Source organism: Euleptes europaea, chromosome 20 (assembly GCF_029931775.1).
Source record: "Euleptes europaea isolate rEulEur1 chromosome 20, rEulEur1.hap1, whole genome shotgun sequence".
NCBI classification, from domain to species: domain Eukaryota; kingdom Metazoa; phylum Chordata; class Lepidosauria; order Squamata; family Sphaerodactylidae; genus Euleptes; species Euleptes europaea.
In genome coordinates, this window is record NC_079331.1 from 6,962,256 (window position 1) to 6,976,435 (window position 14,180).

Below are 14,180 nucleotides of genomic sequence, written 5' to 3' on the forward strand. Positions count from 1 at the left end.
ATTAAAAGCTTACTAATTTAGCTCTGCGGGCCTCCGCGAGAGATTAATCACTTTTTCTAATAGCAGACTTGATAATTTTAAGCCTGTTAGCGAGTCGGCAAAATAATGCCACCCACAGACCAGTCTCTGAATACGTGCAATATTCCCCAGGTATGCATCAGAATATTACTTTTTAAATTAATACACACGAGTACCCCAGCGGCCCGATCAGAGTGAACAAGCTCCCCATTTTCCGAGAGATATGAAACATGGGGCACAGCTGAGCATCTGCTACAGAATTTAAAGAAAAGTAGAGGCTGGTGTCCTTATGCCTGCATTACAGGGGAGATTTCCCAGTGATCTTACGGCTAAGCTGAGATCTAAATCAGGGACTCTGGCTCACAACTGAGAGCAGAGAAGACTGAGAGGAGATATGATAACCATCTTCAAGTACTTGAAGGGCTGTCATATAGAAGAGGGTGCCGAGTTGTTTTCTGTTGCCCCAGAAGGTCAGACCAAAACCAACAGGTTTAAATTACTTCAGAAGAGTTTCCATCTAGACATTAGGAAGAACTTTCTAGCAGTTAGAGCGGTTCCTCAGTGGAACAGGCTTCCTCGGGAGGTGGTGAGCTCTCCTTCCCTGGAGGTTTTTAAGAAGAGGCTAGATGGCCATCTGTCAGCAAGGCTGATTCTATGACTGTAGACAGATCATGAGAGGGAGGGCACCTTGGCCAACTTCTGGGCATGGAGTATGTGTCACTGGGGGTGTGTAGGGGGGGAGGTAGTTGTTAATTTCCTGCATTGTGCAGGGGTTGGACTAGATGACGCTATGATTCCAACACTTCCAACGCTACGATTCTAACTCATGCTTTCAACCATAGTGCTCACTCTCCCTGATTTCTCAGTCACTGGCTAGACGGGGCACATCATTTGGGGCCACCGCTAATTTTATCTGAAGTTTGTTTGCAGAACAGAACACAAGAACACATGAAACTGCCTTATTCCGAATCAGACTATTGGCCCAACAATGACAGTGCTGTCTACCCAGACTGACAGCTGGTCTCCAGGCAGACCTCCAGGCAGAGGTCTATTCACATTCCCTACTGCCTGGTCTTTTTTAACTGGAGATGCCAAGGATTGAACCTGGGACCTTCTGAATGCCAAGCAGATGCTCTACCACTGGGCCACAGCCCTTTCCCATGGTTCGCCAGGGTCTCAGGCAGAGGTCTTTCACCTACTTGCCTGGTCCCTTTAACTGGAGATACCGGGGATTGAACCTGGGGCCTTCTGCATACCAAGCAGATGCTCTACCACTGAGCCACAGCCCCTCCCCACAGTATGGATGGATGTTTATCAAGAGTTCCCATGGAATATCACCCAGGCCAACATTCTTAAGGGATTGGATCCAAAGGTATCATTCCACACAACGGAAGTATCACTTATTCTTGGAAGGATTTCTTCTATTCACAGAAGGAGTCAAACACATGAACACATGAAGCTGCCTTATACTGAATCAGACCCTTGGTCCATCAAAGTCAGTATTGTCTACTCAGACCGGCAGCGGCTTTGCAGGGTCTCAGGCGGAGGTCTTTCACATCACCTACTTGCCTAGTCCCTTTAACTGGAGATGCCGGGGATTGAACCTGGGACCCTTCTGCTTGCCAAGCAGATGCTCATCCATTGAGCCACAGCTCCTTGCCGAGAACACTGGATGTGGGCCTGGAAGATCTGGATTCTAACCCCCATTCTTAAAATGCTACCTAAATTCATAGTACTACGCTAGTGACCATGGCAAGGGGAGTGATCATCTGTGCCAAACTGCTGCCAGCAGTTTTTGTTGCGGTAAACAGGGGAGGGCACTGTTACCTGCCAGCAGCATGTACAGCTCGCCCATCTTTGGCTGGAGGTAGACCGCAGCGCTGATGAAGTGAAAGGCAGACGCGTACTGTTGCATCGTCAGATGGACCAGCCCGAGGTTGTACAGGATCTTCCAGTCAAAGGGGGCCAGGTAGCTGGCTCTCTTCAAGCAGCTGATAGCCTGCAGAGGAAAACCGTGCCCGTTCAGTAAGATGGAAGGCAAAGCTACTCCGCGACCGCTGCCACAGGGAGAAGGGCCGAATCTGACGTTCTTCTGTCGCCCAAATACTCTCATAGAATCATAGAGTTGGAAAGGACCACCAGGGTCATCTAGTCCAACCTCCTGCACAATGCAGGAAATTCACAACTACCTCCCCACCACACACACACCCAGTGACCCCTACTCCATGGCCAAGATGCCCTCCCTCTCATTATCTGCCTAAGGTCACAGAATCAGCATTGCTGACAGATGGCCATCTAACCTCTTCTTCAAAATGTCCTCGGAAGGAGAGCTCACCACCTCCTGAGGAAGCCTGTTCCACTGTGGAACCACTCTGACTGTTAGAAAATTCTTCCTAAGGTCTAGACGGAAACTCTTTTAATTTCAACCCGTTGGTTCTGGTCTGACCTTCTGGGGCAACGGAAAACAACTCGGCACCATCCTCTATGTGACAGCCCTTCAAGTACTTGAAGATGGTTATCATATCCCCTCTCAGTTTTCTCCTCTGCAGGCTAAACATACCCAGTTCCTTCAACCTTTCCTCATTGGACTTGGTCTCCAGAACCCTCACCATATTTGTTGCCCTCCTCTAGACACATTCCAGCTTGTCTACATCTTTCTTAAATTGTGGTGCTCAAAACTGAACACAGTACTCTAGGTGAGGTCTAACCAGAGCAGAGTAAAGCGATACCATCACTTCGCGTGATCTGGACACTACACTTCTGTTGATGCAGCCCAAGGTCGCATTTGCCTTTTTAGCTACCGCATCATACTGCTGACTCACGTTCAGTGTTTGGTCTACTAAGACCCCAAGATCTCAACAGTTCCTCTTTGGGTAACGGACTTCACTGTCCAGCTGCCGAACCTCTCTAAAATGACGTGAAAGCTGCATCAAAATCTACATGCTGCCTGATAAGATGACAACCCTGCGAGCTCATTTAGAGCCGATCATTGGTTTAACAATTTAACAATGGAATACAGTGGGCTTTTTTAATTAATATTATTTGGGGTACAGCGGACACAACAAATCAACACACAAGTGCAAATTCATCTGACGTGGCTGTAAGATGTACCAACGCTCCGGATTATAAACTATATTAGACACCAGCTCTGCATCTAGAATTGCAAACTAGGGAAACAGCAAAGCAATTTTTTTGAAGCTCTTACAGCAAAATATAACTATTGTCCCCAGGGACCAAATATGCAGCCAATTGTGGGGGTAGCAGGAAAATTCGTGATTTGGAGGAATTATAAAAGTAATCACAACTGAAAAAGCAACCAATAGGCTTGCCTGGGAGACAAATACAGATGTCTGGTCACTGAGGAACCCGGGGTGCACTAAGGAGAGATGAATACATGCACCGTACATGGGGAGGGGCTGTGGCTCAGTGGTAGAGCATCTGCTTGGCATGCAGAGGGTCCCAGGTTCAATCCCCAGCATCTCCAGTTAAAGGGACCAGGCAAGTAGGTGATGGGAAAGACCCCTGCCTGAGACCCTGGAGAGCAGCTGCCAGTCTGAGTAGACAATATTGACTTTAGGGGAAGGGCTGTGGCTCAGTGGTACAGCATCTGCTAGACGTGCAGAAGGTTCAATCCCCGGCATCTCCAGTTAAAGGGACTAGGCAAGTAGGTGATATGAAAGGCCTCTATCTGAGACCCTGGAGAGCAGCTGCCTGTCTTAGACAATACTAACTTTGATGGACCAAGGGTCTGACTCAGTATAAGGCAGCTACACGTGTTCAATACACAAAGCATCTCTGCTAGGGTAGTGTGCCAAACAAGTGAGTTGCTGGTGCTCGACCCTATTAAAAAACTAATGGGGGGGGGGGAGGAAGCACGAAGCTGACACCTACCGCTACATATTTCTTCTTGCCAAAGAAGCACATTCCAATGTTATTCCAGAGCGGGGGGCTTTCAGGAACGGTGCAAGCTGCCACGCGGTACTTCGTGAGGGCCACGTCAAAGTCCCCATGCATCTGCATCATGCTGCCAGCTGCCAAAATTGCCTTGAAAACAAACAACGGCAGCTGGCTGAGGAACTGGGCTTTTCCCCCCAGCGATACAGGTTGGTGAAAATGGCAGAAAGCATTGAATGGAGCAGCATTTCTCAGGGGCCGGGGAGGCATCCAGAGCTGGAGACTTTAAGAGAGGACATGTTCATGGAGGAGAGGGCTATCCATGGCTATTAGTAAAAATGGATGCTAGTCATGATGCACACCTATTATCTCCAGGATCAGAGGAGCAGGCCTATTATATTAGGTGCTGGGCAACACAGGCAGGACAATGCTGCTGCAGTCGTCTTGTTTGGGGGCTTCCTAAAGGCATCTAGTTGGTCACTGTGTGAACAGACTGTTGGACTTGATGGGCCTTGGTCTGATCCAGAAGGGCCTTTCTTATGTATGAGACATCTGAAACCTTGGGGGGAGGAACAGCCATACAGATGGCTCATATTCCATTATTCCCTATCACATGTGGTCAGTTTCTTGGGTTACCCTTTGGTAGTTTATATATCGATTTTTCAAAGGCTTAGGTTAGGAAGTATTTCCCCCCCCCCCCTCTTTCAACAGCAAAGCATTATATTTGCATTCCCAAAGGTACCTTATAGTTGCTGGGATCGTACATGAGTGCATTCCCAAGATGCTCAAAGGCCTTCTGATAAACGCCAAGCTGCAAAACGGAAAGAGGATAAACACATCAGGGGAAGAGGCTCTCTAGCTTAAGTAACAGAGTAGGCATGACTACCTTTTCGTCCTGTTCTCAGCACATCCCGAGAGAGTCATTTCTTACAGCACTCCAGAGAGCACAATTCCTCCCAGACTCATAACGAGCTAGCAGAACGCCGCACTTCCATCCTTGCGATTCCATTGTTTTAAGAAAAGTGGAATTAGAAAGGACTGAATCTATCTATTCAAGTACTTGAAGGGCTGTCATACAGAGGATGGTGCCGAGTTGTTTTCTGTTGCCCCAGAAGGTTGGACCAGAACCAACAGGTTGAAATTTAATCAAAGGAGTTTCCGTCTAGACATTAGGAAGAACTTTGTAACAGTTGGAGCGGTTCCTCAGTGGAAGAGGCTTCCTTGGAAGGTAGTAAGCTCTCCTACCCTGGAGGTTTTGAAGCAGAGGCTAGATGGCCATCTGTCAGCAATGCTGATTCTATGACTTTAGGCAGTTCATGAGAGGGAGGGCATCTTGGCCATCTTCTGGGCATGGAGTAGGGGTCACTGGGTGTGTGTGTGGGGAGGTAGTTGTGAAATTCTTGCATTGTGCAGGGGGTTGGACTAGATGATCCTGGTGGTCTCTTCCAGCTCTATGATTCTATCTGGCTGATGTGCCCCACGTATCGGAGAGTGTTTCTCGAGAAGGAGGAGGAGCATCAATTCACCCCAAATACCTCCAAACGCTCAAGACCTTCAAGATCTAACCCCCTGCTCCTCTGTGCGAATGCGACTCGTTCGAATTGTCTGAGGCGATTGTCGAAGCTGCTGGAAAACGGAGGAACGCTTAGTTGGGAGAATCCTGTCCAGAGCCAAAAGGGTGTGACGATTAGGGTTAAACCCAAGTTCCAACAACCCCAGTGCCATAGCAGTTGAGAGCTAGGCTTGAAGGGATACGTGCAATGACTGTTTATTTAAAAAAAGAGATAAGGATGGCAATGGTACCATCTGTTTATCTCCCGAAAGCACGAAACCCATTTTTTTTGGCACCATAGACAGCAGACTAATTACTAATTGTTTCAAGAGCCCGTTTTTCAAGCCTTTCCCTGGAGGCCGCAGTCACGCACACGTATCCTCCTTGCTCCGCTCTGCAGAATTCCTGTAGTGTAGTGGTTAAGAACGGTGGTTTGAAGCGGTGGGCTCTGATCTGGACTACTGGGTTTGATTCCCCACTCCTCCACATGAGCGGCGGAGGCTAATCTGGTGACCCGGGTTGGTTTCCCTGCTCCTACACACGAAGCCAGCTGGGTGATCTTGGGCTAGTCACAGCTCTCTTAGAGCTCTCTCGGCCCCATCTACCTCACAGGGTGTCTGTTGTGGGGAGGGGAAGGGAAGGTGATTGTAAGCTGGTTTGAGTCTTCCTTAAGTGGCAGAGAAAGTTGGCATATAAAAACCAACTCTTCCTCTTCCTCCCCCCCCTGAACACATGAAGCTGCCTTATACTGAATCGGACCCTTGATCCATTAGAGTCAGTATTGTCTACCCAGACCAGCAGAGGCTCTCCATGGACTCAAGCAGAATTCTTTCACATCACCTGCTTGCCTAGTCCCTTTAACTGGAGATGCCGAGGATTGAACCTGGGACCTTCTGCATGCCAAACAGAGGCTCTACCACTGAGCCACGGCCCCTCCCAACTCTTCTTTTTCTTTTTCTTTCTCAGAGCCAAAGCAGACAGGAGCAAAGTCTCAACTCGAGGCAGGGATACCCAGATGTGGATACCACACACTACTGCTGGGCCACATTCAACTATTAGTCAATGAACAGCCTCCCATACCTGCAGGTAAAGCAAGCCCAGGGTCGTCAGGAGCTCTGTGTTTTCGGGAGAGAATCTGGAACACAAGAGAGACTTCTCAGTGTATTAAGCAGCCTGAAACCGTCATTACTGCAAAGTGATAGCAAATTGTTATGCAAAGGTACAAAAGGAGCCTGGAACAGAGATGTCACGAGGACACATCAGCCTTCTGAAACAGCTGGAAGAAGATACACCCCTGGCTGTCCTGGCCCTTCGCTATTTTTATGTGTCTAACGCAGTGGTTCTCAACCTTTTTCCGACCGTGGCCCCCTTCTGACCTTGTTTCCTTCCTGTGGCCCCCCTGTCCTGCCGGTGGAAAGGTAGCTATTTAAATGTTTTGTTTGTAAATAGCCAAGGAACAAAGAAGCATAAAAACAGCCACACAAAATGCACACGTGCCGTTCTTATTGGGAAACTGAAATTTACAAAAAAAATACCCCTCAAAAAGGGAATACAACACGCTAATAAACAACAACGTTCACATACAAGGGAGAACAAAGCCTCTACCACCACCGTTGCACAAGATTACAGTGATACAAAAATCCACAGTTGCAAACAATGCATAGAAGTGCAATGAAGAAAGTCATGTGTTAGGTTTTCATGTGTTTCTGTTTTCTTCACTTCTCACTTCCCTCTGTGGCCCCCTACTCTAGTGCCATGGCCCCCGATTTACGCAATTTTCACCTGTGGCCCCCATGGAATATCCTGGGGGGCCCCGGGGGGCCATATGGCCCCAGGTTGAGAACCACTGGTCTAAAGTATCGTCAAGTCTTAGCTGACTTATTGCGACCCCTTAGGGCTTTCAAGGCAAGAAATGAACAAGGGTGGCTTGCCCTGTCTCTGCGCAGCGACCCTGGACTTCCTTGGTGGTCTCCAAATACTTGCCGACCCTGCTTAGCTTCCAAGATCTGACAAGATCAGACTATCCTGGGCCATCCAGGTCAGGGCTGCTATTTTTATACGGTTGGAGAAATGCACTGAGCTTCTTCATGCCTCAAAAAAAAGTGCCCAGAAGGGTCCCTGGGCTGAATACACATCGAGCTGCCTTATACAGAATCGGACCCTTGGTCCATCAAAGTCAGTACTGTCTACTCAGACCAGCAGCAGCTCTCCAGGATCTCAGGAAGAGGTCTTTCACATCACCTACCAACCTAGACCCTTTAACAGATGCCGGGGATTGAACCTGGAACCTTCTGCATGCCAAGCAGATGCTCGGCCACTGAGCCAGGGTCTAAGATCAAAGTCTGTTTCATCTGCTGCTGCCTGGTCCTTTTAACTGGAGATGCCAGGGATTGAACTTGGGACCTTCTGCATGCCAAGCAGATGCTCTACCACTGAGCCACAGCTGATTCAATGACTCGTATGGCTGGAGAGGCAAAGTTGCACCTGAGGTGGCTGGCTAGGTCTGGAGAGGGTTTGTTTACTCAATATTGTCCCAATTCTGTCCTTTGAGTTCAGTTGCTGGGCATGAGGGCCCCCCCTCAAAAGAATGTGCAAGAAAATGCCTTACTCTACTGCTTTCTTATAAACTTCAATGGCCTTCTCTGTATTTCCTTGCAGCAGGTGAATTTTCCCCAGCGTCATGTACGTCAGGTCGTGCTGGCTCAGCTCCAGGGCGGCATTCAGTTGATCTCTCGCCTGGGGTGAAGCAAAGAAAACACAGGTCCCGAAAACGGGCAGGATGGCCTCGAAAGAACGCTTTTGGATCGAGACCGGCAGCGGCTCTCCAGGGTCTCAGGCAGAGGCCTTTCACCTCACCTACTTGCCTAGTCCCTTTAACTAGAGATGACGTGGATTGAACCTGGGACCTTTTGCATGCCAAGCAGATGTTCTCCCACTGAGCCATGGCCTATCCCCATGAAGCTGCCTTATACTGAGTCAGACCCTCGATCCATCAGTCAGTGTTGTCTACTCAGACTGGCAGCGGCTCTCCAGGGTCTCAGACAGAAGTCTTTCACCTCACCTACTTGCCTAGTCCCTTTAACTGGAGATGCTGGGGATTGAACCTGGGACCTTCCGCATGCCAAGCAGATGCTTTACCACTGAGCCACAGCCCCTCCCCTTGACCCTTCTGTCTCATCCTCCTTGGCGAGCTTCCATTCCAGGATTCTTGATTCGGGCCCCTTTGAGGGGACTGGAGGCAGCCAAACGTTTTACAGCCCCTCTCTCTCTCACTTTGCAAAACGCTTATCCCAGCACTGAGCCAGGAGGTCTGCTGAGCCACGCAAAGGAGAAGAGCTCCTCCTGGGCACATCGCTAATCCCCTCCAACGATGGGAATCGACTGCAGTGGCCTCTCTTCCTCCCCAGGGCCCGGCCAGTGGGACGGGAATGAAGAGGCTGCAGTTTTTTAGGCGCATTAAAAGCGAGGGGGAACGCTGACGAAGGAAAAGGAATTATGCGGTGCTTAGATATTCATTATGAAAGAGAAAAAAAACAAACCGGCAGCACACTCTACAGGCTTCATTATATTTTATAGGTCCTTGTGACTTACAGTGAGGGAACGCACACAGTGAGCGGTGGCAAGGAAGGACATTTCACAGGCATTAGCGGCACATTAAGACACTGACAAGATCTCAGCACAAAATGCAAAATCAACAGCTTGTGCAAACGGGTTTGCCTCCCTGAGACAGGCAGGACAGGGGCAATTTCCAGGGCTATCAAGGATTAAACGGGAAAAGACGAAGAAGATGAAGAGGAGGAAGAAGAGGAGGAGGAAGAAGAAGAGGAGGAGGAGGAGAGGAAGAGGAGGAAGAAGAACAGTTGGTTTTTATATGCCGGCTTTCTCTACCCCTTAAGGAAGACTCAAACCAGCTAACAATCACCTTCCCTTCCCCTCCCCACAACAGACACCCTGTGAGGTAGGTGGGGTTGAGAGAGCTCTAACACAGCTGTAACTTGCCCAAGGTCACCCAACTAGCTTCGTGTGTAGGAGTGGGGAATCAAACCCGGTTCTCCAGATCAGACTCCGCCGCTCCAAACCGCCGCTCTTAACCACTACATCACGCTGGCTCTCCCCAGCAAGGCAGTCCTCAACAGCATGTCCGATGCGAGAAAGGCTAACGAGCTCCCCCAGGTGGCCTGCAACGTCCTCAGAAGGCCAGCGGGTTCCTCAACCACCGGCTTCCTCGCTCACAGAAGAGGTCCGGAGATAGGAGAGGCGAGGCATGAGATTAGGTGGCTTCCCCCAAGTCTGCCAGAGAGTCTGCAGGCCGCAGCTCAGACACAAAGATGGCCCCATTCTGCTACTTTGAGGGCTCGGGGTGGGGGGGCTAAGTTCACACGGCTGTGAAAGGCGGAAGCCAGCCCTTTCGGCCTAGGCTGAGAGCGTGCGGCTGGCCCGAGGCCACCCAGCAGGCCTCCGTGGCAGAGGTGCAGATCTCAACTCCGGCTTCCCAGATCCCAGCCCGCCGCTCTAACCGCTGCACCATGCCGCCTTACATTCCGGCATGTTACCTTGTTGAAGTGCTTCAGGTGCATGTAGCAGACGCCCAAGTTGTGGAAGGTCTCCTAAGCGGGAAAGAAAAAGGGGACATGGGTAAAATCGCCCACACGGCTCTGGTCACTGTGTGTGTGTGTGTCCAAAAAGTCTGGTTTCGAGCTCACTGTGTGCAAGAAACCAGGCTCCTCAAAACCCTGGGGTGACACAAGCTACTGAAAGGTTGTTCCATCACATCGCCTAAATGTTTTCTCAGACAGAATGGTTACTTGGTGTCTGGAACGCAGCCGTAATTTTATTGCTCCTCTTTAAAAGTCAAATACACATGCATACATGACACATGAAGCTGCCTTATGCTGAAACAGACCAGCGGTACATCAAGGTCAGTGTTGTCTATTCAGATTGGCAGCAGCTCTCCAGGGTCTCAGGCGGAGGTCTTTCACATCACCTACTTGCCTAGTCCCTTGAACTGGAGATGCCGGAGATTGAACCTAGGACCTTTAGAATGTTTTTAGAACGTGTTATTATATTTTTAGTCAACATTTCAGATAACTTTGAATGTTAATTTTTTAAAAAAATTATTACATTTAATACTCTGATAATATCTGGTGGGTTAGAGAAACGCACCCTTTGGGATTTAAATTGTTACTAACATGTAAATTTTAACCCTTTTTGACTGCTATCCAGTTTTATAATTCTTTCTTTAGTAATTTTTGTAACGGCCTTTGGCTCTGTGCAATGAAACTGAACTTGACCTCGATTATTAACTCCGGGCCCCAGGGTCAAATATGCCGTGCGGTGCCACACAACTGGAAACTTGGCAAAAAGATTTGCTGGGCACATCGGCTGAGCCTGCTTTTAACAATGGCCACTGGAATTTTTGCAACTAATCCTGGCCTTGGTCTTGTGGGGGAGGCGTTAGCTCATGCATGCGGAAAACAAAACACTACATGCCAACAGAGCCACCTCTTGTAACAGGAAGAAACAGACATGAACACATGAAGCTGCCTTCTATTGAATCAGACCCTTGGTCCATCGAAGTCAGTATTGTCTACTCAGACCAGCAGCGGCTCTCCAGGATCTCAGGCAGAGGTCTCTCACATCACCTACCTGCCTGGTCCCTTTAACTGGAGACGCAGGGGATTGAACCTGGGACCTTCTGCATGCCAAGCGGATGCTCTACCATTGAACCATGGCCCCTCCCCTAATGGAACATGCCAGCATGCCGTTTCAGCACCAGAAGCACTGACAGCAGCCTGCCGAACTTCTAGGTGCTGGCCTCAGACAGAAATGAGCCAACATCCGATAAACACCCGAGGGGCTGTGGCTTGGTGGTAGAGCCTCTGCTTGGCATGCAGAAGGTCCCAGGTTCAGTCCCCGGCATCTCCAGTTAAAGGGACTAGGCAAGTCGGTGATGGGAAAGACCTCTGCCTGAGACCCTGGAAAGCCGCTGCCAGTCTGAATAGACAATACTGACCTTGATGGACCAAGGGCCTGATTCAGTGTAAGGCAGCTTCATGTGTAAAGGACTGCCCCTGTACTAAGGTTAAGTGCCTGTCCTCTAAGGAAGATATTCCTTCCAGATGTGGAAAGGTTTTTAATACCTTATGACACAGGCTACAAAAGTATTTACATGCTGATCAGCACAGATGGCAAGCAGCATCGATAGAGAACGCCTCCCAGGCAATCCTGGCAGAATAAGAGAATCTCACGCCTACTTATAGAACAATCGGCACAGCTCTCCAAATATGGCTGACAGGGCAGACTCCCCAAAAGTCAAGTTGCCACCTGAGCTGACAAGCCTGTGTATCCGAGAAGGGTCTAGGTCCTTTAAAACAATGGCATTAGAAGGCTAAAACTCTGTTTGGGATGGTACTGCAACTTCCTTAAGAAGACAAAAAGGGCAAGAGTCCAGTAGCACCTTAAAGACTAACAAAAATTATTCCTTAAGAAGAAGAAGAGTTGGTCTATATGCCAACTTTCTCTACCACTTAAGGAAGAATCAAACCGGCTTACAATCACCTTCCCTTCCCCTCCCCACAGCAGGCATCCTGTTAGGTCGGCGGGGCTGAGAGAGCGCGAAGAGAGCTGTGACTAGCCCAAGGTCACCCAGCTGGCTTCATGTGGAGGTGTGGGTATTCAAACCCAGTTCTCCAGATTAGAGTCCACCGCACCAAACCACCACTCTTAACCACTACACCACGCTGGCTCTCACACACACAGAGGAAAAGTTACTGCATAAACCAGCCCCTGGTAGGTCAGGCGAGTGTCTGTCATAGTCTAGGCCATCGTATTTAGGTAACAGAAAGGAAACCCTCACGCATACCCAGTCCTTTCTGTTGAGTTTGGCAGCATCGCTGTACACTTCAATGGCTGCTTTGTGTTTCCCCAGGAGAAACCTGCAACAAAATTTCAGCGCTTACTTTTCTTAGCCTTTTCATCGCCAGTATTCATTGGCTAGTCAATGGGAGCCAAAGGGAGCTTGACTGGGGAGGGGGGGCTCTATGGAGATCTTCAGGAGGTGTTGCAACGCCTCCCTGTTGACCAGGGCTTTCGAGGTTTGAATGGCAGGTGTCTTTTAAGGGGGGAGGGAGGAGATATCTGGGGCTTGCTATTTTATGTTTGGTTTTAAACTGAAAATGTCTTCAACCATTATTGTAAGCCGCCCTGAGATACGAGAAAAGGCAGGATATAAATGTTTTAATAAATAAATGAATGAAAAATGGAAGATAGTAAAAACTGTTTGGCGGGGATGTTATTCGGGCAAGTATTTAGGGACTGGGGAGGATAATTTTGTGTTTTAAAATGGTGATATACAAATATTGAGGGTTTTTTACAAAAATAAGCATTTAAAAATGCAAAGCGTCATGCAACCCAAGACTCTGAAGGATTAGAGGAGGTAAAACAACCCAGAGACTCTTTTAATTGTAAGGACTGAGGCGTGATTAAAGAGTTCACCTGCATGCAAATGCGGCAGCTAATGGAGCCAAAAGAGCCTCCCCCCCATGTGCGAGACACGTCCAGTCTGAAGGAGGAAAAAGGGCACTTACAATGACCGAGCCACCTGCTTGAGGTTGTCCGCGCTCTGAGGACTGAGAATAGCGCAAGTCTGGAAAAGCTCAAGTGACTCTTGAATCTTCCCTTCCAAGCGAAATATCAAAGCTGAAAGGAAACAACACACATTAATCGGGGATTCCCCCCCCCCCGGGGGAAGAACCCGGCTGTGCCCTGGGCAAGGCTGGGATGTGCAGAAGAGGACAGGAGAACGGCAGGCCTGCTCCAGTTACCTCTCCAGTTGAACCACATGAAGGATTTTGGGGTGCAGGCCAGATGGGGTGGGAGGCTGCCACTGCACCCCTCATCCATAGAGCAGCTGGGGAGGCCATCTGAAGCTGGTTTATACCAAGCTGGCTTATACCAAGTCCAGCCTGAGACAGCCTCCTCAAACTGGCAGTGGCTCTTCAGGGTCTTGGCCCGACAGCTTTCCTAGCCCTATGGTCCAAGGTCTCCCTGAAGTGCTGCTCCTGAGGGAGAGGCTGGAAAATGGCCTCCACAGTGACGCTCCAGGAATTTCCCCGTCTCTCTATGGTCTTTACCATAGAGATCAGGGGACATTCCTGGATTGTCACCCGGAAGTGGTGTCACATCCTTCCCCAACAGGATCCTCAGAAATACCACGAGGGGCCAAATCAAGGGTCTACAGCAGGAAGAAATTACACCACTCCTTCTGTTAGCGGGAGATTTGGTCTGGATCCAACCCGTCAGGTTTAGCTTAACCTTAAAAAACAGCTAGTACATTTCAAGCCTGAAGCATATCAGTAACACAAGATGCTTACCTTGAACATAGATCGCATATTCACACATTCCATGGCTCTCCTGAAGTTGCTCTTTTATAGCAATCTGAACCGCAAAGTAAAGAAACACCATTTTAGTAACCGCAAAGTAAAGAAACACCATTTTAGATTTGTAAACGTTTTAGACTAGGTGACGAATGTGGTTAATAATCCCAACATTTTGGGTCCTTTGATAAGACAACCTCGCCTTGAGATTAATCCAGCATTCATTAAGGGAAGGTATATACCAAATGCCTATATTCTTGTCCTTGAAGCAAAAAAAAAAAAAAAAAAAAACCAATCATCTAACCATTCTCTCTTCTGGAGACAATTTTCCCATCCTGGCA

The 14,180-nt window shown here is 48.9% G+C and overlaps 2 protein-coding genes across 2 annotated transcripts in view; both read right to left on the reverse strand.

The window, feature by feature from the left end:
- NEO1 (neogenin 1) overlaps positions 1 to 14,180 on the reverse strand; it is a 330,696-nt gene that overhangs the window by 258,220 nt on the left and 58,296 nt on the right. The window lies entirely within an intron of this gene.
- BBS4 (Bardet-Biedl syndrome 4) overlaps positions 1 to 14,180 on the reverse strand; it is a 32,022-nt gene that overhangs the window by 6,252 nt on the left and 11,590 nt on the right. Inside the window, exons 4-12 of the mRNA XM_056865871.1 lie at positions 13,837 to 13,900; positions 13,051 to 13,162; positions 12,327 to 12,399; positions 10,018 to 10,071; positions 8,073 to 8,200; positions 6,545 to 6,599; positions 4,655 to 4,723; positions 3,910 to 4,062; positions 1,846 to 2,017 (exon numbers count right to left, since the gene is read on the reverse strand). Of these exons, the coding sequence (XP_056721849.1) occupies positions 1,846 to 2,017; positions 3,910 to 4,062; positions 4,655 to 4,723; positions 6,545 to 6,599; positions 8,073 to 8,200; positions 10,018 to 10,071; positions 12,327 to 12,399; positions 13,051 to 13,162; positions 13,837 to 13,900 (880 nt within the window). The remainder of the gene's footprint in view (positions 1 to 1,845; positions 2,018 to 3,909; positions 4,063 to 4,654; positions 4,724 to 6,544; positions 6,600 to 8,072; positions 8,201 to 10,017; positions 10,072 to 12,326; positions 12,400 to 13,050; positions 13,163 to 13,836; positions 13,901 to 14,180) is intronic.